General features: G+C 43.3%; 1 protein-coding gene across 3 annotated transcripts in view; it reads left to right on the top strand.

Moving 5' to 3' along the window:
* Window positions 1-6314: 6314 nt before the first annotated feature.
* Window positions 6315-22955, top strand: part of LOC116515433 (scaffold attachment factor B1-like) — a 39478-nt gene continuing 22837 nt past the window's right edge. The window contains exons 1-11 of one of the 3 annotated variants that reach the window (XM_032227598.1): window positions 6315-6759; window positions 10447-10534; window positions 11446-11510; window positions 11619-11813; window positions 12585-12647; window positions 15168-15195; window positions 16091-16595; window positions 18257-18303; window positions 19982-20082; window positions 22029-22178; window positions 22271-22350. In XM_032227598.1, the coding sequence (XP_032083489.1) occupies window positions 6526-6759; window positions 10447-10534; window positions 11446-11510; window positions 11619-11813; window positions 12585-12647; window positions 15168-15195; window positions 16091-16595; window positions 18257-18303; window positions 19982-20082; window positions 22029-22178; window positions 22271-22350 (1556 nt within the window). In that variant the 5' untranslated portion in view covers window positions 6315-6525. Of the gene's footprint in view, window positions 6760-10446; window positions 10535-11445; window positions 11511-11615; window positions 11814-12584; window positions 12648-15167; window positions 15196-16090; window positions 16596-18256; window positions 18304-19981; window positions 20083-22028; window positions 22179-22270; window positions 22351-22955 lie in introns of all 3 variants that reach the window. The other 2 variants (XM_032227515.1, XM_032227677.1) reach the window with 2 other exon arrangements.

Raw genomic sequence — 22955 nt, 5'->3', positions numbered from 1 at the left:
TGAAGCTGGCCAATTGAACAACACATTCCAAAACCCCATATGTTTTGAGCTCTCAAATAATGAATAATACTAAGTGATTTTTCTCACCTTGTACCTATGGGAGACCTCAGATGGCATTTAGCAATAGCACTTGAAGCAGTGTACCAGTTCAGAGTGCTTTACAGCCCTCTCTCTCTAAGCAGTTTACAGGTGTGGGAAGTTATCATCCAGCCCTCTCCCAGAAAAATGAAATATCCTAGGAAATATTGAAAAGGCAGAATATTTCTCTGGATGTGAAAAGAAAGAAACATGCTTTAAAAGACAGAATAGTTGCCTGTAGCTTCCTGCCCACCCCCACTTTGTCAGTGGGCTATTGAGATGGCCAGGCTAGCCCACTTTACATAATAAAGACTTCACCAGCAGCTACAGAAAGGCATGATAATATACTCAACTGACCACAAGGCATCTGAGAACTCATCACAGCCTAGAGAGTAGCCCCCTGCATGGCACCATGGGAGTCTGACAACCAGTCAGAATACATTTCTTACACAGGAACAGGAAACAGAGAGGTGGGACTAAACAGGGTATAAAAAGCCTAGCAAGCCCCTTCCTCAGCCCTTCTCTTCTTCTCCACCAACATTGAAGCATGTGATCCCCTTTTCTGTTCAGGGCTCAAGCCATGTGGTCCTGTCCAACAATAAACCATCTTTCCAAGCAGCCTCCATGTCTCCAGTGTCTTCTTCCCCACTTGGAGCTGAACCCAGAAGGACATTTCTTTCAACACAGGGTCAGCATATTTTCCCCAACAATCTGGGTCCTCATTTTACCGACCTTGGAAGGATGGAAGGCTGAGTCAACCTTCAGCTGGTCAGGATTGAACTCTAGGCAGCGGGCAGAGTCACTCTGCAATACTGTGTTCTAAGCAATGTGCCACTGTGACTGAATGATGGGTGGGCAGACAGACAGACAGACAGGCATATGTATATGTATATCCACTACATCACCATCATTAGTGCCAGATGAAACCGTGCCCAAGGACAGCAACCTCAGGAAGAAGGAATAGGAGGAACTGGGCCTGAAGGAGGAAATGGGGATTATGTGGAAAGTAAAGGCCAAAGTGGCCCCAGTGGTGGAAGAAACTAATAATATTAAAATTTAAAGCAATTAATCCCTTTTAATAATGTAAACAATACAGCTAGAAGACGAACAGAGATAGATGCAAGCATTTCATATTGATGCATAATAATATTAATTATAATAATATATTAGCAATAGCACCTCGACTTTATATACCACTTCATAAGTGCTTTAAGCCCTCTTTAAGCAGTTTACAGAGTCAGCCTCTTGCCCCCAACAATCTGGTCCTCATTTTACTGACAGAAGGAAGAGCATGCTCCTGTCAGTGGGCAGAGTTATCCTGCAATACTACATTCTAAGCACTGTGCCACCATGGCAGGTAGGTAGGTAGGTAGCAGGGGTGGGTTTCTCGCCCCGTTCCAACCGGTTCGGTTGGAACGGGGCCGGCGGCGTCCTCGTGCATGCGCGTGGCGCACGCATGCGTACTAGCATCTGTGCGATGCTCCAGCTGCTCCTGGAGGATTGCGCAGGCGCTGTATGCGTCCTGCGCATGCGTGGAAGCACAGAACTCGTCAAAACCGGGTAAGGAGCGCGGGCGGGTGGGCCAGTCGCCGTTCCCGGAAGTTACTTACTTCCGGGTTCGCCAACCAACCGGTTCGCAGGGACCACCGCGAGCCGGTTGAAACCCACCCCTGGTAGGTAGGTAGGTAGGTAGATGGATAGATAGGATAGGATACATACACTATATTGCCAAAAGTATTCGCTCACCTGCCTTTACTCGCATATGAATTTACTGTAAGTAACCTCCCATTCCTAATCCATAGGCTTCAATATGACGTCGGTCCACCCTTTGCAGCTATAACAGCTTCAACTCTTCTGGGAAGGCTGTCCACAAGGTTCAGGAGTAAGGTGACCAGATTTTCAGATTGGTAAAAAGGGACACCTTTGACCGGGGGGGGGGGGGGGAGGGGGCCTTGATTAAAAATTTTATACGGAGCAACAAAATTTTTCATACAACGCAAAAATATAACTACAATTTACAAATATAAATTGTAACTGTTGCCAAACATCAAAATTTTGATCACGTGACTATGAGGATGCTGCAACGGTCGCTAAGTGTGAAAATGGTCATCAGTCACTTTTTTCAATGCCATTGTAACTTTGGTCACTATACCACCTTTCTTGCCACAGTTCTTAAGTGAATAACTGCAGCTGATAAGTTAGTAGCATAAGTGAATCTGGTTTCCCCATTTGACTTTGGCAAAAGGTGATTACATGACCCCAGGACACTGAAACCATCATAAATACGAATCTGTTGCCAAACATCAAAATTTTGATCGTGTGACCATGAGGATGCTGCAACGGTCGCTAAGTGTGAAAATGGTCGCTGAGTGTGAAAAATGGTCATCAGTCACTTTTTTCAATGCCATTGTAACTTTGGTCACTAACCCCATTATACCACCTTTCTTGTCACAGTTCTTAAGTGAATAACTGCAGCTGGTATTTTGTATTTTGGATAGAATCTTTTTTTAAATAGCCTAAGACAATTTAAAAAAAGAATCACACAGAATAAATTGAAGTAAAACATTTCAAACTATTCTTTCTATGCACAATATATTTCAAAGTATTGTGCATAGAATTTTTAAACATGGTTTCACTTCAATTTATTTTGGATAGAATCTTTTTTTAAAATAGTCTAAGACAATTTAAAAAAAGAATCCACACAGAATTTTAAAAAATCCTATGCACAATAAATAAAATATTATTTTAAAATACATTAAAAAAATAAAGGAAAAAAACCCAGCTCACTTACCAGCAGGCTTGCACTCCAAGTAAACCCAGAATGATGTAGATGTTAATACAAAGAACTGAGCAAATTGAGATGGTGAAATTAGTCAGGGAAATATTTTTCAAAGAAACTTTGCCACCATTTTTCGGAGCAGACCTCCAACCTCCGTGCCCCTCCCCTCCGGAAAATCCGGGAAGTAACACTCGCGACCTCTCTAGCCATTTCCTGGAGCTCTATGGTACTTGGTCATTTTTTCTTATAAAAGTGAGTAAAAGGGGCGGGGGGGGTTCCATTTTGTTGCTTTAACATTTTAATATCTTCAATGAAAGTACTGAGACAGAGAGAGAGGTTAGACAGGGTGTCTTTTGTCTTGCCCCGGTTAGGATTTCTTAAGCAAATCCACTGGGCTTTCAACATGAAGCCAGAAAATCGGGACTTTTTTAAAACGGCCCGGGACACGGGAAAAATTGTTATAAAGCGTGATTGTCCTGCTTAAATCGGGACGTCTGGTCCCCTTATTCAGGAGTGTGTTTATGAGAATTTTTGACCATTCTTCCGGAAGCGCATTTGTGAGGTCACACACTGATGTTGAACAAGTTTACGTGGCCTACCACTTCGTAGCTGAGTTGCTGCCGTTCCCAAACACTTACACGTTCTTATAATACAGCTGACAGTTTCCTGTGGAATATTTAGGAGCGAGGAAATCTCACGACTGGGTTTGTTGTGCAGGTGGCATCCTATCACAGTTCCACGCTGGAATTCACTGAGCTCCTGGGAGCGACCCATTCTTTCACCAATATTTGGAAAAACAGTCTGCATGCCTAGGTACTTGATTTTATACACCTGTGGCCATGGAAGTGATTGGAACACCTGATTCTGATTATTTGGATGGGTGAGCGAATACTTTTGGCAATATAGTGTAGATGAAATAGACAGATGGATGATATAGACAGATGAGACAGGAGAGAGAGATTAGATTAGATAGGTTGGTTCCCCCCCCCCCGCCCCTGCTGAGCTGCCACGCCACAAAGGTTGGAGACTGTTATAGGTGGAACACAACATCTGACAAAAAAAATAAGTTTGATGAGGGGGGGGGCTACAAAACCAAATATCCTGATTGGGGTCCCTCACCAAATAAATCCCTGAACCTATTCTTTCTTATGCTTGTTGTATATATGTTGTTGTATTACTTTTTTTTTAACACTGTAAACAGTGGTGGGTTTGAAAATGTTTTAGTATCTCTTCTGTAGGTGTGGCCTACTTTGTGGGAGTGGCTTGCTGGCCATGTGACCAAGTGGAAGTAGCTTGGAAGTCATGTGACTAGGTGGGCGTGACCAACTTGTAAAATGTGGTGAAACTCACTTAACAACGCTCTTGCTTAGCAACCAAAATGTTGGCTCAGGAACTCTGGCATTGAAGCATGCAAGTCTTAAAGCTGTCAAGTTACAAGATCCTTGTACCCCTAACCCTTTAGAAAAAAAAACCCAGGGGTGTTCAAACTTGAAAGCTTTAAAACTTGTGGACTTCAACTCCCAGAATTCCTCATCTCGCTCTTCATCTTGATGACATGTGGACGGGTAGGGGGAGGGAACTGGAACCGGTTCTAAAGGGCACTGTAGATTTGTGGAACCTCTTCTATAGAAGAGGTTAGAACTGGCAGGAACCCAACCCTAACTGTAAACTGCCCAGTCAGCTTATGATAGCAAATGAATGTAATACATGAATGAATGAATGAATGAATGAATGAATAAATAACAAGTAAAATAAACCACCCAGGTGACCCTGGTGATACAGATAAACCTCCACGTGGCCTCAAGGACTCTCTAAAAGGACACAAATGACCAGCTGTCTGCAAGGAATATAAATCCTTCCTCACCATCCAGTCAAAACTGAAGAAGCTTCTTGGATGAGAAGCGAAACGTCTTCAAAGAAAAATCAGAAAGTCCAGTGACCTGGATGACTGAGAATCTCCATAGACATTTAAACAAATATAATAGAAAAAAGCCTTAGGAGATTCCAAAAATCCTGGCGCTCCAGAGTTCAGGTGGTCCTCGATTTATGACCACAACTGAGCTCAACATGTCTGTTGGGAAGCGAGACAGTTGTAAAGTTGTTGTGTTGAGTTTCGCCTCAATTTGCAGCTTTCGTCGAGCGCGCTTTAGTCTACCGCGGTTTTGTGGTGGAACCGTGAATCGTGGCACGACAAAACCGCGGTCCACTAAAGCACGCCCGATTAAAGCGCATACCTGACGTCATCAGCAGCGCAACAAATAACATTAAAAATAAATTAAATTAAAATAAAATTAAAGCAAGCCGATTCACATAAAGGTAAGGGTTAGGTTTAGGTTTAGGGTTAGGTTAAGGGTTAGGGTTAGGTTTAGGGTTACGTTAAGGGTTAGGGTTAGGTTTAGGGTTAGGTTAAGGGTTAGGGTTAGGTTTAGGGTTACATTAAGGGTTAGGGTTAGGTTTAGGGTTACGTTAAGGGTTAGGGTTAGGGTTAGGTTAAGGGTTAGGTTTAGGGTTAGGGTTAGGGTTAGGTTAAGGGTTAGGGTTAGGGTTAGGTTAAGGGTTAGGGTTAGGGTTAGGGTTAGGTTTAGGGTTAGGTTAAGGGTTAGGGTTAGGGTTAGGGTTATGTTAAGGGTTAGGGTTAGGGTTAGGGTTAGGTTAAGGGTTAGGCTTAGGGTTAGGTTTAGGGTTAGGTTTGGGGGGGTTAGGTTTAGATTTACGCGTTAATTTTAAGTTTACTGCTCACAGCGCGCTGTTTTCGTCACGCTGTGATGATGTCACGTACGCGCTTTCATCGAGCGCGCTTTAGTCTACCGCGGTTTTGTGGTGGAACCAAGTGAATCACTGCAGTCGTTAAGTGAAATCTGGTGTCCCTCCCCCCAAAGATTTTGCTCATTAAAGTCACAAAGTCACATGACCCCGGGATCCGTCATAAATATGAACCAGTCACCAAGGATGCAAATGCAAATCACATGACCACGGGGAGGCTGCAATGGCCATAAGTGTGAAAAACAGCCGTAAGACACTTTTCTCAGTGCCGTTGTAACTTCGAGTGGTCACTAAATGAAAAGGCCCCACCCCAAGAAACATGGAGGTCCAGCCCCTTGAATTCAGTGTTTCTGAAACTTGGCGACTTTAAAGCACGTGGGTTTTAACTCCCAGAATTCCCCAACAGAGACGGGGGAAACTCTGCTGTAACTTGCTTAGCTCTATAGGGGTGGAAGGGACGGTACGATCCGCTCGCGCGTGCGCACCGACTTCCCGCGCGCTCCCTTCGGGCCATCCCTCCCGTGCGCGCGCACTCTTCGTGACTCCGCGAGCCTGGCGAGTTTCGGTGTGCCGCGCGTGCGCAGGCTGGGCCCCTTCCTCTTCAATCCTGTCTTTCACCCCCCCCTTCCTTCCGCGCAGGCGCAGCTTGAGCGACCCTCTCCCGAGGCCGTGCTTGTCTCTCGGTGCTAGGCCTTCCCGCCATTTTGTCTGAGGGGGAGAAAGAACCGGGCCGTAGACAGAGGGGGAGGGGGGCGGCCGCGGCGAGGGGAAAAAAAAACACAAAATAAAAACAAGGGAAGCCGTATATATATATACTTTTGCTCCGACGCCGTGATTTTTGCCCCGAGACTCGGTTTCGGTCGCTTCATGTGAGGAAAAGCGGCGGCGCCTGGAAGCTCTCGCGGATGGCGGAGGGGGCGCAAGGGCCGGCCGGGCCGGTTGGCGAGGACGAGGCGGCGGCGACCACAGCGGCGGGGCTGGAGGCTCCTTCAGCGGGCGGCTCTGGGGCGACTCCCGCGACCTCGACTCCTCGGCGGCGCCTGAGCGACCTGCGGGTGATCGACCTCCGGGCCGAGCTGAAGCGCCGCAACTTGGACACGGGGGGCAACAAGAGCGTCCTCCTCGAGCGGCTGCAAAGCGTAAGCTTCCCGGCCGCCGCGCGGGGAAGGAGCGGGGGAGCTCGGGACCGAGGACTACTAGGCCCATCCCGGCAGCGTCGTGAAGTGGGGGTTCGCTGAAGGCAGCCTTTCAGGGATTACAGTTCCCATCTACCAGCCTGGCGGATGGTGGGGGGTTGAAGTGCTGTCTCTGTGGAGGCAGCTTTCCATAGAATACAACTCCCATCAGCCAGACTTGGGGGTGATGGGGGTTGAAGTGCTATCTCTGTGGAGGCAGCCTTCCGGGGACTACAACTCCCATCAGCCAGCCTTGGGGATGATGGGAGTTGAAGTGCTGTTTCTGTGGTGCCACCGATTCCCATCAGCCAGCCTTGGGGATGATGGGGTTGAAGTGCTGTCTCTGGATGCAGCCTTCCGGGGACTACAACTCCCATCAGCCAGCCTTGGGGATGATGGGGGTTGAAGTGCCATCTCTGTTGAGGCAGTCTTCCAGTGGCACCGATTGCCATCAGCCAGCCTTGAGGATGATGGGGTTGAAGTGCTGTCTCTGAAGGCAGCCTTCCAGGGACTACGACTCCCATCAGCCAGCCTTGGGGATGATTGGAGTTGAAGTGCTGTCTCTGGAGGCAGCCTTCCAGGGACTATAACTCCCATCAGCCAGCCTTGGGGATGATGGGAGTTGAAGTGCTGTTTCTGTGGAGACAGCCTTCCAGGGACTACGACTCCCATCAGCCAGCCTTGGGGATGATTGGAGTTGAAGTGCTGTCTCTGGAGGCAGCCTTCCAGGGACTATAACTCCCATCAGCCAGCCTTGGGTATGATGGGGGTTGAAGTGCCATCTCTGTGGAAGCAGCCTTCCAGGGACTACGACTCCCATCAGCCAGCCTTGGGGATGATGGGGGTCGAAGTGCTGTCTCTGTGGAGACAGCCTTCCAGTGACGATTCCCATCAGCCAGCCTTGCGGGGATAGGAATTGAGACAAGCACTAGAAAGGAGGATTTAAAGCAGCCTTCCAGACATGACAGATTACAATTCCCATGTACCACTTGGGAGGATGATGGGAACTGAAGTCCCGTCTCACCGGAGGGAAGGACTCAAGCAGCCTCACAGCACAGAGTGGACTTCAACTCCCATTGTCTATGGAGATATCAGTCATCTAGGTCATGCTTGTCCCAAAGGTATCTTTGGTACAACTTCCATTATTAGCCATTTTCTGAGGTTGAGCTCATTCTCCCTGGAGGGCAGCATTCAAGGCAGCCTTGCCCCAACTTGCTGGTCTTCCAGAGAGGAAACATTACACCACCTGTCAGCCAGGTTTAAGGGCCGTTGAGAATTGAATCCATCCACAAGAGGACAGGGGTTGAGCTAGCCTTAGTTTCCAAAGAGGGGCTGCATCCCCATCCCACAGCCTTTTCCTGCTGAGAATGATGGTTAGCATCTAATCCAAAGTCACTGGATCTGGATGGGGTGTTGAAATCAAAAGGGGCAAGTGATTTGAGGGGAAGTCAAGATGGGTCAATGGGAATGTAACTTAACACAGGCCCTTCGGTTCAGCATCCTTTATTCTGTTGGAAAGCCCTGTGCATCACAGCCTTTTCTTAATGTCTGGAGATTCTCAGTCTTCCAGGTCATGGTTGTCCCAAAGGTGCTTTTTTTCAAGAGGCAACTGAACTTTTGGATTTTTTTCTTTGAAGTCATTTCACTTCTCATCCAAGAAGCTTCTTCAGCTCTGATTGGATAGTGAGGAATGGAAGGATTTTTATTCATTGCAGGCAGCTGGTCATTTACATTCTTTGAGAGAGTTGTTGAAGCCATGTTATCTGAATAGTCACCTGAGTCCATTCCCCACCATCTAGTCCGAGCTGAAGAAGCTTCTTGGTTGAGAAACTGAAGGAAACTTCTTCAAATAAAAAACTGGAAAGTCCAGTTGCCTCTTGAAAAAGACCTTTGGGACATAGTCTTCTCTTGTTCCTAGCAGTTAATGATGTATGGTAGGATTTGCAGTGTATATAGTAGACCAATTTTGTAATCATGATAAATCTCCCTAAGGAGAGATCAGCTGGATCAAGCAAAAGGCTCTTGTTATCTTGCATCTTGTTTTCTGCAAAGCCTCTGGGAAGACTACCAGTAGGATACAAATGTTTAGTACTTTCTAGCTCCTATTTTCAGCAACTGGCACTTGGAAGTGGTTATACCTTAATAGCCTTAATTTTTGTGAATTTGGGTCTTTCTCTGCTTTTAATTTTGCATCATTTACCGTAATTTAGGTGGGTGAACTTGCATTCTGGTACAGTGAAATCTATGGAGGAAAAGGCTAACAGGAACAACTAAAAATCTAGTAAGCTAAGGCATAGGCTTCCTGAATTCATTGCTCTTCATAAGGCTATATTATCATTCATATGAAGGTTTCAAAAACTACTGTTCACTAGCCTCCAGAATCAGAGGTATTCTGTCATCACTGAATACTAATTTCAAAGTATGATGTCTCTAAATCTTACACTAAAAGGTCTGTAGGAAACACTGGGAACCAAGAATGATGATTGATTCAACTGGCTCCATTGAAATTAGCAACAGCAATAAGTAGCAATAGTTAAAACAAAGAATGGATCCTAAAGAGAATGGAATGAATAAAAATGTATGCTCTATTTGATGTTTGTTTTGGTGTACTTTATGATCCTGTTTCTTTCAGTAGCTATTTATCCCTCCTTTTTAATATATCCCTGTGGAACAGCAATGGTTAATATGAATGTGATCGCTGTTGTCTTGTTGGGTGTTTGGTCAGATTCAGCAGAATAAGGTTATGAGATGAAGTAGGCAAATTATTGACAGTGAAAGTATAAATGGAAAATGTGACTTTGGAATTGGAAAGGGAGAAGGAAAGCCAGAGCATTCTGCAGAGGAGAAGGGACTGATAAGTGAGGGAAATAAGAAAAGTAGAGCTAGAAATAATTTATGTGGGAAATGATGGCTGGAATTAAAATCCAGAAAAAGGAATAATGAGATTCTACAATAATAAGCAAAGATGAGGGTTTGATGAACAATAAGAGAAATGGGTAGGGGAAATAGGGTGAGTTGAGGCATAGAAAGAGAGAAATTATTAGTCCAGGGGTTCTCAACCTGTGGTCCATGGACCCCTGGAGAGCTGTGATTTCATCACAGCGAAGTCTTGATGAAATGTTATGATTTAAATCTTGAGTTAGGTCTTGGGGGTCCCAAGTTATTTAAAGGGAGTTCACGGTGAATAAAAGGTTGGGAACTACTATATTAGATTTTACAATAAAGTTATTTGCCTGTTTGGAAAATATATATTGTTTTTCTAAAATGGCATGTAAAGCAGTCATGGCAATATGAGGGAAAAATTAAGGGAAGACAAAAAGGCAAATGGAAAGCATATATCTTAAGCAGAGGTGGGGGTATTACAATAAGAAAAGGTGACCTGGAAGAAATAATTGAAGTACCGTAGTTTAGGGGAAGAGAAGATTTAGATCATGTCAGCAGGGAGAAGAATGAAAAATTAACAGAGGCAAATAAGGACTAGGAAAAGAATAAATCAGTCTATGAGAGAAAAGCAAAACGGAAATAGGTTTGGGTATCCATGTGAACAGAGGAAATTGGGGATGTAGAGCAAAGAAGGCCTTTTTTTTCCTGGACAATTCAGAAACCAGTTGTGCTCTTGCTGTAAAACCTCACACTGTTCCCTCCTGACAGGCTATTGAAGAAGAAGGGGGAAATCCTGATGAGGTTCCCATGGCCTCAGAGAACACTAGCAAGAAGACCCCCAAAAGATCTTTAAAAGGTACAAAATTAAAATAGAATTACATGTGCACATATACTGTATATGTACAGATTGCACACCTGCGGGTGGTCATTTAAAAAACAAACATGCAGCTTGATGCTAGATAAATAAAAAGTGGAATCTGCACCACTCCTTGGTTTTGTCATATATTCTAGCCACTAACAGAATTCCTTTTTTCCCCTCTACTTGACATTTTAATGCACGGTTTGTGGACATATTTAATCTTCTGAGTAATTGGGAAATTGTGACGTCCTTTGATATTTTTAGAAGATCGCTTTTTATGATTCTTCAATCTTTGGGTTAATGAGAGCTTGCAGATCACTTTCTTGGCAGTTCTATCTTGAGTCTAGTTATTTTAATATTCATCACCAGAATTTGCTGTTAGCATAGCTAACCTGTAGCGTCCCTTGGTTTTTTTCCATTTAAAGTCAGTGATGACAACAATTGTGCAAGAATTCTGAGTTAGGAAAGAGTGGTCAGCCAACTTCCATTTGAATTCTTTTTTAAAAAGCAATCACATTTAAAATAATTCTTAATGCATGTTTTCTGCTTCAAACCAGTGGTGTTCAGAATCTGTATTTTGGAGCACAGTTTTACTCTTCAGGGTTATATTTTGCCAAACTAGGGGCATTTATTTGCCCTTGGGCTAAATAATAAAATTGACATTATCAGACAATAAGAGTTTCATTTGTATGATACATTGATGTGTAATATAAAAATCTCAGATTTGCAGTATTTAAAAATTCTGCTTTGTTTTGTTTTTTTCCCTTAACAATGAAGTTGGCAACTATTTTACCCCTCTGTAAATAAAAGCGAGTTATCGCTGGCTTAGACTTTAGTATTCTGTTTCTGAGGACTATCGGTTTTGTTGTTAAACTTTCTAGTAGTCTATTAAAGCTTTATTCTTTTAGGGCGTAAATCAGAAGAAGAAGGGGGCGAGGACAATGGATTGGAAGAGAATTCCAGAGATGGACAGGTATGGGGGAGGGGGAAGAAAAATGCATTGTTTCTTTTAAAAGTTTGTTTCAAGTCACAGTAAGAATTGGTTTCCCTTTTTCTTTTCATTCCACCTCAACTCTAGAAGGATGTTGAAGCAAGCTCAGACAACTTGCAGGATATCGACATGATGGACATCAGCGTGTTGGATGAAGCCGAAATAGATAACAGCAGTGCCGTGGACTGTGGAGATGACTACCGCTCTGAAAGCATTCTGGATCCTGATAAAGATAACATTGATATGGAAATGAAAGAACTTCCAGAGCAGCTGATGGAAAGCGAGGTAGATCATCGGGGTGGGGGGTGGGGCATATTTTATTACTTATATCATGCCAGAGATGTGCCTGCAAAGATTAAGGCTGGCTACTCAAAATCAATATAAAGACCTATCTCTGCCAATTAGCTTGGTGCTCCAATGGAGAAGCATCACAGTGGAGGTGGTGGATCGATTTAACAACTGATCCCACCTCTTGATGACATGATCCCAGATACTGCAACCGTCATAAATATGTGTCGGTTGGCAAGCGGCCAAATTTTGATCACATGATGGAGATTCTGCAAAACGTCCTAAGTGTGAAAAAATAGTCATAAGTAATTTTTTTCTAATGCTGTTGTGACTTTGAATGGTCATTAAACAAACTTGTAAGTCGAGGACTACCTGTGACTGACAATGAATGAATGAATGAAATTCAGACCCCTGTATTTTAACATGGGCATTGTTTTTCTGCAGGATATAATCTAAATAAATGCAAAGATTAGCTGCAAAGCCCCACTTTCACCCCTCAGTCCTATGCTATTTCTGATGCCTTCCCTTCAGTTGGAATGTTCACAGGACTTCTCTGACATTACACAGGCTGAGTGTCGCTGGGAAGCGACACTTGGTACTAGATAAGTGTGTCAGTGAAATTTGTTACTACTTCAGGGAGTTGCTGTTTGCAGTAAGCATTTATAGTAGTGGGACACAGTCATTCATATTCTTTTGATGGATTTTGCCTCTACAAAAAGATGCTCAGCTTTTGAAAGGCACATCTGTGTTTGTTATTTATCCTGTCAGGAGAATGGTGACGAACTTGATGATCAGTTAGAGGCTGCTTCACCTGACTTGGCTGAAGTGAAGGTAACCTGCTGGCTCTCCTCTCAAGGGCTTGGAAAATGTGCATTCAACCAGCAACTTTTTTTTTTTAAGGGGCCAAGTTAATTTGCCTTCTCCCAAGCCATGCCCAAATTCTTTAACCCTCTCTCTCTCTCCAAGAAAGAACAGTTGTGTTGGCTATCTCTAATCAATGGAACACAATAATCCCTCGTAGTTGTCAGTTTTGGCATGGTTTTTCTTTCCTTTCCCACTTTTTTTTAGGAGTCGTGCTGCTGTATTTTTATTTTTACAGAGTCAAATCAGTGCTGTAATTCTTATTTTTACAGGGTCAAATCAGACAGGTACACCAACATTCCTTCACACAGTTCAGATTTCAACCCATTTTTATCCAGCCCAATCCTGCTGCTTATGGGAATAAATTTTAATACCATGAAACTGGAATTATGGGGGCTGAGGAGACAGTTAATCCTTTCATAAAATCCTTCCCAATTCCATAACTGTTTTGTTGGGCTAGATAGCCAAAAGAGCTTTCTCATGGCAGACGTTTATAGAATTTCACTTTCAATAAACTTATGCTATTTCTGGGGTGGTGGTGGTGGTTGCTGACTTCTTAAAATTTTTGGACTGAGTTTTGTCTTTTAGAGATATCATCTTTTTTTCTATGACTACAATGATGTTGATTATGTAACCCTTTTTTCACAAAAAGATTGTTCTGACTGAGGCTTTTGAAGATCATGAAGCAAACTCCTTGTCCCAACAAAAATCCCTTTTATTACTGTGAATTCTGCTCATTCATATCCAACAAAATCTTTAAATTGCAGACCTTATCTGGTTTGGAGAGCTGACAGGCTGATATCTGATATCTGCAAAGGTTAACAAGGAGTCTCAGAGCGTCACAAACCAATTAAGCAAATTAATTGTCTCCTGCAAACTCCACTCCCCCTTCACTCCTCTTTTATTTCCTCTGGGAGAGGCCATTCATCCTGTGGCCTTCCTCCTAAGTCGGCCCCTGTTTCTTAGCTGTTCCCTTCATCTGGCAATTCTGCGTATGCGCACACCGGGAACAGGCTCCAGCTGTTCGTCTGCCTCACTGATGTCTGACTCCGAAGGCAGCTGATAACTGTCAGAGGGCCCTGGCCTCCTCTCTGCCTCAGACACAGAGCCCTCATCAGAGCCTTCCCCAGACTCCAGGACTGGCCCATGCTCCTCCCCAACCTCCTGACTGTCTGAATCTGCTGCCAGCTCTGGTGGCCACTGGCGGGCCACAACAAAGATGAAGTATATCAAAGGAAAGATTATCCTGCAGGTTCTGTGTTGCTGTTTGCATGGACAGAAATGGATTTTAAAAAGCCCTTTGTTTTTCTAGAAGCTTGATTCCCTATGGCTGAGAAACTGTGTTTGGAAAGAAATGCCTGTAATCAGGTGATGTTCTGGGAATTAAACAAGAAGCTGGTTTCAGCCCTTGAGATTTAGATTCCTTGTCTGTGTGTGTGTGTGTGTTTGTGTGTGTACATACGTACACACACACAGGTAGAGTATTGACATACTGTGACCTAGCTATTCCTTTTAAAAATAACAGTAGCAACATAGCCTATTTCTAAGAATCCTAAATGGCTTAAAACTGTGTCTCTTAACCTTGGCAGCTTTAAGATGGATGGACTTCAACTCCCAAAAATGCTGGCTGTGCAATTTTGGGAGTGGAAGTTTATCATTCTTCAAGTTGCCATGTTTGAGAAACACTGGTTTAGGGTTTTATAAATATTCATAACTCAGTGCGAGGTGAAATATAAGGATGCGGCTGTTGTTTTTTTAAGGAATCTAGGATTTGAAAGAATCATAGATCCAATCTTATATTCATTAATTAAACATTCCCAACATGTTGCTGGCAGCTTCTTGAGTAAGCATGAACACACCAAACAAATAGTTTTGAATCATTTGATTCCGTTTTTTGTTGTTGTTGTTGTTGTTTATTGGTTAGGTATTTTTCCCCTTGATGGGATTGGACTAGAAGACTTCCAAGGTCCCTTCCAACTCTGTTATTCTGTTAGGTTGTTTCCATTTATTGTCAATGATAGTCTTCTTGACAAACATTGACAATTCTGGATCATTTTGGTGACCTGTTTTCCCCTTTATTAGACTCACATAAGCACGCCTCTCAACTACGTGGCCTTTTTTTGTTTTCAGCTCTTGTTGGCTTGTTCTATTGTTTTTCTGTCTCCCTCCTCCCTTGCAATTGTGCTTTTAGTATCTGAATATTTTCCAATATATTATGTGGATTTTAAAAACATCTATAGGATCCTGTTACTACGTGATTTGAACATTGAACAACTATTTTAAAATCCTAGGTGCTTAACAAAAGTACTTAGCAATTTCATAAAATAACCTTGTCCAGGATGGGATTTGTCATAAAGGAATCAGGCATGAGGAGCAGATTACAATAATTTAATCTCAGGCTTTTTTCTAGCTAGACTGGGAAATTACAATATGAATGTAGAAGCCATTATTTCCCCCCTCGTTTAACATTTTTCCTTGTTTTTGCTACAGGATTTGGAAGAGCATCATTCAGAACCAGGTATTTTTCTGTTAATTTCTTCTATTTTTTTTTTTAAAAAGTGCAGCGGAGGTAAGGGGCCAGTTCCTGGACTTTCTAGTTGTATTAATTAATTACATACCCACGTAATGCTCTAGTGTGTAAATATCTGGAATGCAATCGTGATTCCAACTCTGTGAATTCATGCCTGCCACTTAAGTGCTTTTTTCCCCCCCTTAGACCTGTTAAAAAAAACTTTTTTAAAGTCCTCTCTAGTTGCGCAGATACACTAGAAGAAAGTGAATGTCAAATATGAAAGCAAATCCTATAGAGCAGATCGTAGCATGTGATGTGTGTGACCAGTAGAGCAGAAAGGCTAGTTTAAAAGTTGCCCTAGGGAAGCGTTGTGAGTTGCAAGCTAAACAGAAGAAGCAAGAAGAGAGGTTCTACGTGGAAATGCCATTAAAAAAAAAATTGCTATTTACTTTCTTGGAGTTACATATTCTTGCATCATCAGAAGACCTTCCAGTTTTCTTGTTGGACCACCATGCTTTAAACCAAAAGAGAAAGAAAGAAATTCAGAGTTTGAAATGGAAATGTGTGTTCTTGATGCATTCTGTTTAAGCCTCTTGGAATTCTGGAAGAAAGAACCTCTTGAAGATCTCTCAAGAATTGTGCCAGAAGGTGCTCTTTTTTTTGGTTAAACTGATAAGATCAGGGTTGGTTTTTTTTTTCTTTTCCTTCGTAGCGTGTGATCTTTTTAAAATTATGTCTTAGCTTTAGGCATTTGAATGTGGTGTACCGAAAGCGTTTTTCCAGTTTCTGTGTAGCTATAACCATACTGTTAGACTGGCAGCCATGCCCGTTCCGCATATGTCTTTGCTATGTTTCCCCGGTGATTAAACCTTGTGCCATTCTATTCCTGTTAAATCTATAGAAAATGAGAAAATGCTCGACATTTTGGGTGACACTTGTAAATCTGAGCCTCTTAAAGAAGATGCATCCGAATCGGAGCAGGCGCAGGAAGCAAATGAACCGTCCCTGGGCAAAAAGGAAGAAGAGGAAGACACGCTGGCTGCCGGCACCCAGTTGGACGAAGACCTTGTAGATAAGGACAGCCAATCAGGCCCAGCTGAGGCCAAGAACCAAGAGGACGAAGGAAATCTCTTAGTGGTAGCGAAAGGGGAGCCCAGCGAGCAGACAGTTGAGGAAGACAAACCGGACTCGGACTCTTTAGCGGTAGAGAGCAGGAGTGGAGGTGGTGAGAGTAGCAAAGAAGCCCAAACTCTGGAAGCCTGTAGTGAGGAAACCGCGGAATCGGACACAGGTCCCCAAGTGGTTAGTCCAGAGGCCGAGAAGATGGAAGTGAAGGCTAATGTTGAGGAGGAGCCCTCTGCCACTAGAGAGTCCTCTGCCCAAGAGGGTGGTGATCAGAACACGAGGTTTGTTTCTCTCCGTTTTAGCAGCAAAAGGAAAATGCCAATCCCTGATCCGCTATGCCAGTATAGCATCCATCCAAAGAGCCAGAGTAAGGTACCAGCCAGTACGATACCCAGATTTATAATCCTGTGAGCCTTGATATAACTTTGACAGGTAAGCCGCTATCTAGAGACCTGTGTGGACGGAGAGGTTAGCGCTTTCCACAACAGAGGAAGACTAGATAGATGCAATAATTCAGAGCTTTTCATTGCCGCTTTTCTCAGTGGCATTGTTTGTTTGTTTTTTCCCCCTTTTGTGTCCAAGGTCAAGGCTGGATTCATTTGATCCAAAGGGTGGAATGCCAGGACAATTCTAGAAATCAGTCAGTTAGCCTACGTAGGAAAGCAGGGATCCATAACAGTCATATATCTGCATGCATACACATTTTAAGAGAACAATAAAATTTTTTTTTTTTAAAAAAAAAAAATTCACCTGGCCCCGAAAGAGGTATAGGAAAACTAGCCGCACATTCGGAGCATCATAAGGACAACATGGTACAATTTGTGATTATATTACAGTACAGGTAGTCCTCAACTTACAACAATTCAATTAGTGGCCATTCAAAGTTACCTCAGCACTGAAAAAAGTGATTTATGACTTGTTTTTCACACAACAGTTACCGCATGCCCGTGGTCACATGATCAAAATTCAGCCGCTTTGGCAACTGACTCCTATTTATGACGGTTGCAGCATGCTGCGTAATCAACTTTTGTAACCTTCTGACAAGCAAAGTCAATGGGGAAGTCAGATTAAGTCAAACTAATTTAAACATTGTAGTGATTCACTTAACAACTGTGGCAAGAAACTCATAAAATGAGGCAAAACCCACGAAATGTGTCACTTAGCAACATAAATTTTGGGCTCAGTTGTGGTCGTAATTCGAGGATTGCCTGTACTTAAAAACAGGTACATTATGCTAAATACGACTACTATAGAAATGGAGTGCAGCTTTGTACTTTTAGTACTTCAAGGCAGTAATAAAGGTGAAAATAACTGGATTCCTGTCAGTAAGTGGAACATATTATATCCCCTCCTCCTTCTTGAATCATGGAGGGAATTTAAAAAAAAACATTGTTGCATCTGTTTATTTTTCTCCAATTCCTCAGAATGTTAACCTTCCCCTCTTTTTCAGTTGTGTAAGTAATGAGTTGATTAATCCTGCTAGTGCTTAACAGTTTTATTAATCTGTGGGTAATACGGGCTGGTACCTTACATTTCTCCATTCTAGACAAAATGCTGCCTTTTTCCTTTTTATATATACATATATACAGTATGTAGATAGATAGCTGGTCTGTAAGAAGTTAGGTTAGGATGTTTCTTCAATTTGGCCTGCAAGCCCACTAAAATTCCTTGTTACCTTAAAAAAAACATGGCTTTTGTTTTTTCCCTTTCTTGTGCATTAAACATTGTTTTGCAACCTTTTTAAAAAAAATATTTAAAAAATGGTTTCTAAGATTAAATTGTGAGTACTATAAGACTGCTTTTTCAATTCATTGATTTCATTTATGTTTAAACCGGGTAGGTATTTGGACTCTAATGAATTTTTAAAATACCTTATTATATGTAGTAGCCTTTCCTCCTCCCGTTTGCTGACTGAGCTTTCCTTTCTCTCTTTTGTTCTTAGTTCTGAGGAATCCAAAGATCCCAAACAGTCTTCAAAAGAGGAAAAAGGTATTTGCGTTTCTTTGTGTATAAAAAAACCTATATCTTGTCCACTTAACACATAACCATTACTGGGGAGAGGACATTTAAATGTTGGATGGCTTCGCACATGACCTCAGCTGATGCTTCATGATGAGTGGAGATGAAATCCTACAGTTAAAAAATAGTCAATAAGCATTATTTATCAATTAGCATGATGGCATTTTGTGATGGTGGATACTGTCCTGCAGATGTCAAAAGACTGATGAATGCTGGGATTCCAAAGGCAGTAATTTCAGACATCTTTTGCAAATATCTCCTTCGATGGCATTCATCAGTGGATGCTGACTGCAGTTGAAACTAAAATACCTCAAGTATGACTATTGCCACTTTTTCATGTATTTATTAACAATAATGCTTAGATTTATATAGTGCTCAATAGTGCTTTACAGCCCTCTCTAAGCAGTTTTGCAGGGTTGGTATGTTGCCCCCAACAGTCTGGGTCCTCATTTTTACCAACCTGGGAAGGATGGAAGACTGAGTCAACTTGAGCCTGTCAGAATCAAACTCCTGGCAGTGGGAATGCAGTTAGCCTGCAATACTTCATTCTACCCACTGCGCCACCAAGGCTCTTATATAGTGAATATCTTATATATGTGAAGTGTTAATGCCACCTTATAATGCCTTGGTAAGGCCACACTTGGAATGCTGTATTCAGTTTTGGTCACCACGATGTAAAAAAGATGTGGAGACTCTAGAAAGAGTGCAGAGGAGAGCAACAAAGAGGATTAGGGGACTGGAGGCTGAAACATGAAGAACGGTTGCTAGAATTGGGTATGGCTAGTCTAGTGAAGGGAAGGATCAGGGGAGACATGATAGCATGTTCCGATATCTCAGGGATTGTCACAAAGAAGAGGGAGTTAAACTATTCTCCAAAACACCTGAAGGCAAAACAAATAGCAATGGGTGGAAACTAATCAAGGAGTGAAGCAACATAGAACTAAGGAGAAATGTCCTGACAGTTAGAACAATTAATCAGTGAAAAAACTTGCTTCCAGAAGTTGTAAATGCTCCAACACTGGAAGTTTTTAAGAAGAGATTGGACAACAGTTTGTCCAAAATGGTATAGGGTTTCCTGCCTAAGCAGGCAGTTGGACTAGAAGACCTCCAAGGTCTCTTCCAACTGTTATTCTATTCCATTCCATTGTATTATATTCTATTCATCTCACCATCTAGTGACTTACAAGATAAAAAAAACAATAGAAAACAAAATGATAGATATTAAAACAAAAAACAGCCAAGGAAGGAAAAAACAGATAATGGGGTGGAGGGTAGGAGTCTTCTCTGAATCCATTAACCACTTCCAGAGTGAGTTGCCCCAAGAGCCAGGTGTCAAGGCCCTTCTGCAAAGCGAAGAGGGTTGGGGGCAAATCTCACCTCACGGGACATGATGTTTCAAGAGGATGGGAGCCATGGCAGAAAAGGCTCTTCTGGATCCTGCCGACTGGGGTCTTTTGACCAACAGCATGCCCCTTCTGCTGGCATGGGTGGGGTGAGCCAATCCCCTTGAGTTGAGAACAGCTTTTAGTGGAACATAAAAGATATTTTTCTGGAGTTGTGTTCCTTTGAAAGGATGGGCAACAGAGAGAGCGGCTGGACTGCTCACCTTGCACCTTGTCACATGCTTTCGTTTTCTATTCCCAACTAGGTCACAGTAGCACTAGCACCGGTCGGAACTTCTGGGTCAGTGGTCTTGCTTCCAGTACCCGAGCAACTGACCTGAAGAACCTCTTTAGCAAATATGGGAAAGTAAGGCTGTTTCTATTTCTTCCTTAAGTCCAAAGATGATCCGTTTGGTTACAGGTTCCTTTTATCTCCCTTCTAACGCAAGGGCCTTGGTGTAACACCAGTTCATGCCCTCTGTCAGGATACTAGCCATATAAACAGCATTTGGTCTTATATACTGCCCCATAATGCTTTACAGCAGCGGTCCACAACTGTTTTGGCTCCAAAGACTGGCAGTGGGGGAGAAAAAGGGGATGGCTTTCTGCACGCAACCTAATCCTGCACATGCGCAAATAAAGTTTGGTGCGCTTGCCCACCACATGGGTGGACTGGTTCCCAACAGGCCGCGAATTGGTACCCATCCGCAGCATGGAGTCAGGGTACTCCTGCTTTACAGCACTCTTGCGGCAGTTTACAATGTAGAAATATCATTTGCATATTGTCCCCTCAACAATCTGAGTCTTTGTTTGACTGACCTCGGAAGGACGGAAGGTTGAGTCCACCTTGAGCCAATGAGGATTGAACTCCTGGCAGTGGGCAGGGTTTGCCTGCAACAGCAATAGCACTTAGGCTTATACAACGTTTCACAGTGCTTTTACAGTCCTCTCTAAGCGGTTTACAGAGTCAGCGCAGTACCCCCAACAATCTGGGTCCTCATTTTACCCATCTCAGAAGGATGGATGGCTCACCTTGAGCCGGTGCGATTTGAACTGCCGAACTGCTGGCAATCGGCTGTCAGCAGAGTTAGCCTGCAGTACTGCACTCTAACCCCTGTACCACCAGGACTCTCCATTCCATTACAACAACACAGGTGTGTCGTCCCCCCCCCAATCCCCAAAGCTTTTTAAATCAAGAATCTTTCCATTTAGAAAATTACATGTAGATATTTTTTTATCCTCAGCTTTTGGGAATAAATCTGGGCATGGGAGTTGTTTTCTTCTTTTTTTGCTATGTAGAAATAATTGACCATCTGCCCCCGTTCCCCCCCAACCTCCCAGACTGTAAGGCCTCAACTGATATTTTTAAAAAGGTGGTTAGAGAGATTGACCAGTAGCAGAAGCTATGATAGTTGGCAGAACAGTGAATAATGATACCCTATATGATAGTCTTTCACTTAATTTGGCTACTGTTCAAAGTTATGCCACTGAAAAAAAGTGACTTGGGACCATTTTTGACATGATCATTGCAGCCTCCCCACAGTCACGTGATCAAAATCCAGATGCTTGGCCGCTGACATGCATTTATGATGGTTGCAGCGTCCTGAGGTCAAGCGATCCCCCTTTTGTCACTTTCTGACAAGCAAAGTGAGTGGGGAAGCCAGATTCACTTTAACAACCATGTTACTAACTTAAGAGCCCGCAGGGATTCCCTTAACAAAATGTGGCAAGAAAAGTCGTAAAGTGGGGCAAAATTCACTTTAATGTCTGGCTCAGCAATGGAAATTTTGGGCTCAGTTGTGGTTGTAAGTCAAAGACTATCTGTACATTTAAAAAAAAATTGGGGAGAGGGGCTGGCTGACAAGGTGAAATTATTGTCTCTGTTCCTCCTGACTGGTAAAGGTTAGTTCAGTGACTGTAAACCTTTTGGACTCACTGTGTCAAAAATTCAGAAAATGCCCACCTAGCCTCTGCTGGCGTGTCCTACACTTCACCCTCACCCTGGACAAAATAGGCCCCCTTGAACCTCCTCTCTGGACTTTCCAGATCTTCTCAGACGCCATCCAAGGGTACCCTCAGAAAATAACACGACAACGCTTGTGCCATTTTCAGAGGCTGCGTGAGAGCAAGGCCTGCTCGCACAACTTCCAGAGAGTCGGGAGACCTTGCCTGTCACCATAAAATGGCATGGCATGTCCCCTGTGACACATGCCCTGTAGGTTCGCCATCACTGGCCTGGTGCTTGATCTTAGAAGGATGCAATGGATCTTCAGCCAGCAGTTCCCAAGACCACATGTGGTTTCTCTTCTCCAGGTGGTTGGTGCCAAGGTGGTGACCAACGCTCGTAGCCCGGGGGCTCGCTGTTACGGTTTTGTGACAATGTCCACAGCTGAAGAAACTACCAAATGCATTGCCCATTGCCACAAGACGGAGCTGCACGGCAAAATAATCTCAGTGGAAAGAGTAAGTGGGGCCTCCCTCCTTCCTCGAGCCCCCAGACTGGTGGGAAAACAACCCGTCGCTTCAGTTTTTCTGATGATGCAATATAATTTCAGGCAAAGAATGAACCTGCCACGAGGAAGCTTCTGGACAAAAAGGACAGTGAGGGGAAGACTGAAACGTCCTCTGGGGATAGGTAAGTTCTGCAGCCTGTTTTGCTTTTCAGTTTATTAGATGTGTTCCTCTACCCCACTCTCTTCAGAAATCACTGTCAGACGCAGGAAATCAGGCACCAGCTTAGAGTTCAAAAGCATTATGAGTGTATTTCATGCTATTCACCAGAATCTGACGATCTAATGGTCAAGGCAAATTGGCATCAGATAAGAGTCAGTGTACTTTTTAAGTCCAGGCTTGGAATCCGGCATCCATTTTTGGTTGCTATGATATAAAAAAAGATGTGGAGACTCTAGAAGGAGTGCAGAGAAGAGCAACAAAGATGATTAGGGTACTGGAGACTAAAACACATGAACGGTTGCAGGAACTGGGCCTGGCTGGTCTAGTGAAGAGAAAGACTAGGGGGGGTGACATGATAGCAGTTTTCCAATATTGGAGAAGCTACCACAGAGAGGAGGGGGTCAAGCTATTTCCCAAAGCTCCCGAAGGCCAGATAAGGAACAACTGACCAAGGAGAGATTCAACCTGGAAATAAGGAGAAATTTTCTGACAGTGAGAGCTATCAACCCATGGAACAAAAGTTGCCTTTGGAAGTTGTGGGACCTTCATCACTGGAGGCTTTCAAGA

Source organism: Thamnophis elegans, chromosome 1, assembly GCF_009769535.1.
Source record: "Thamnophis elegans isolate rThaEle1 chromosome 1, rThaEle1.pri, whole genome shotgun sequence".
NCBI classification, from domain to species: domain Eukaryota; kingdom Metazoa; phylum Chordata; class Lepidosauria; order Squamata; family Colubridae; genus Thamnophis; species Thamnophis elegans.
Note: the sequence above shows the minus strand (reverse complement) of the source record. Positions and strands in the feature narration are given on the sequence as shown.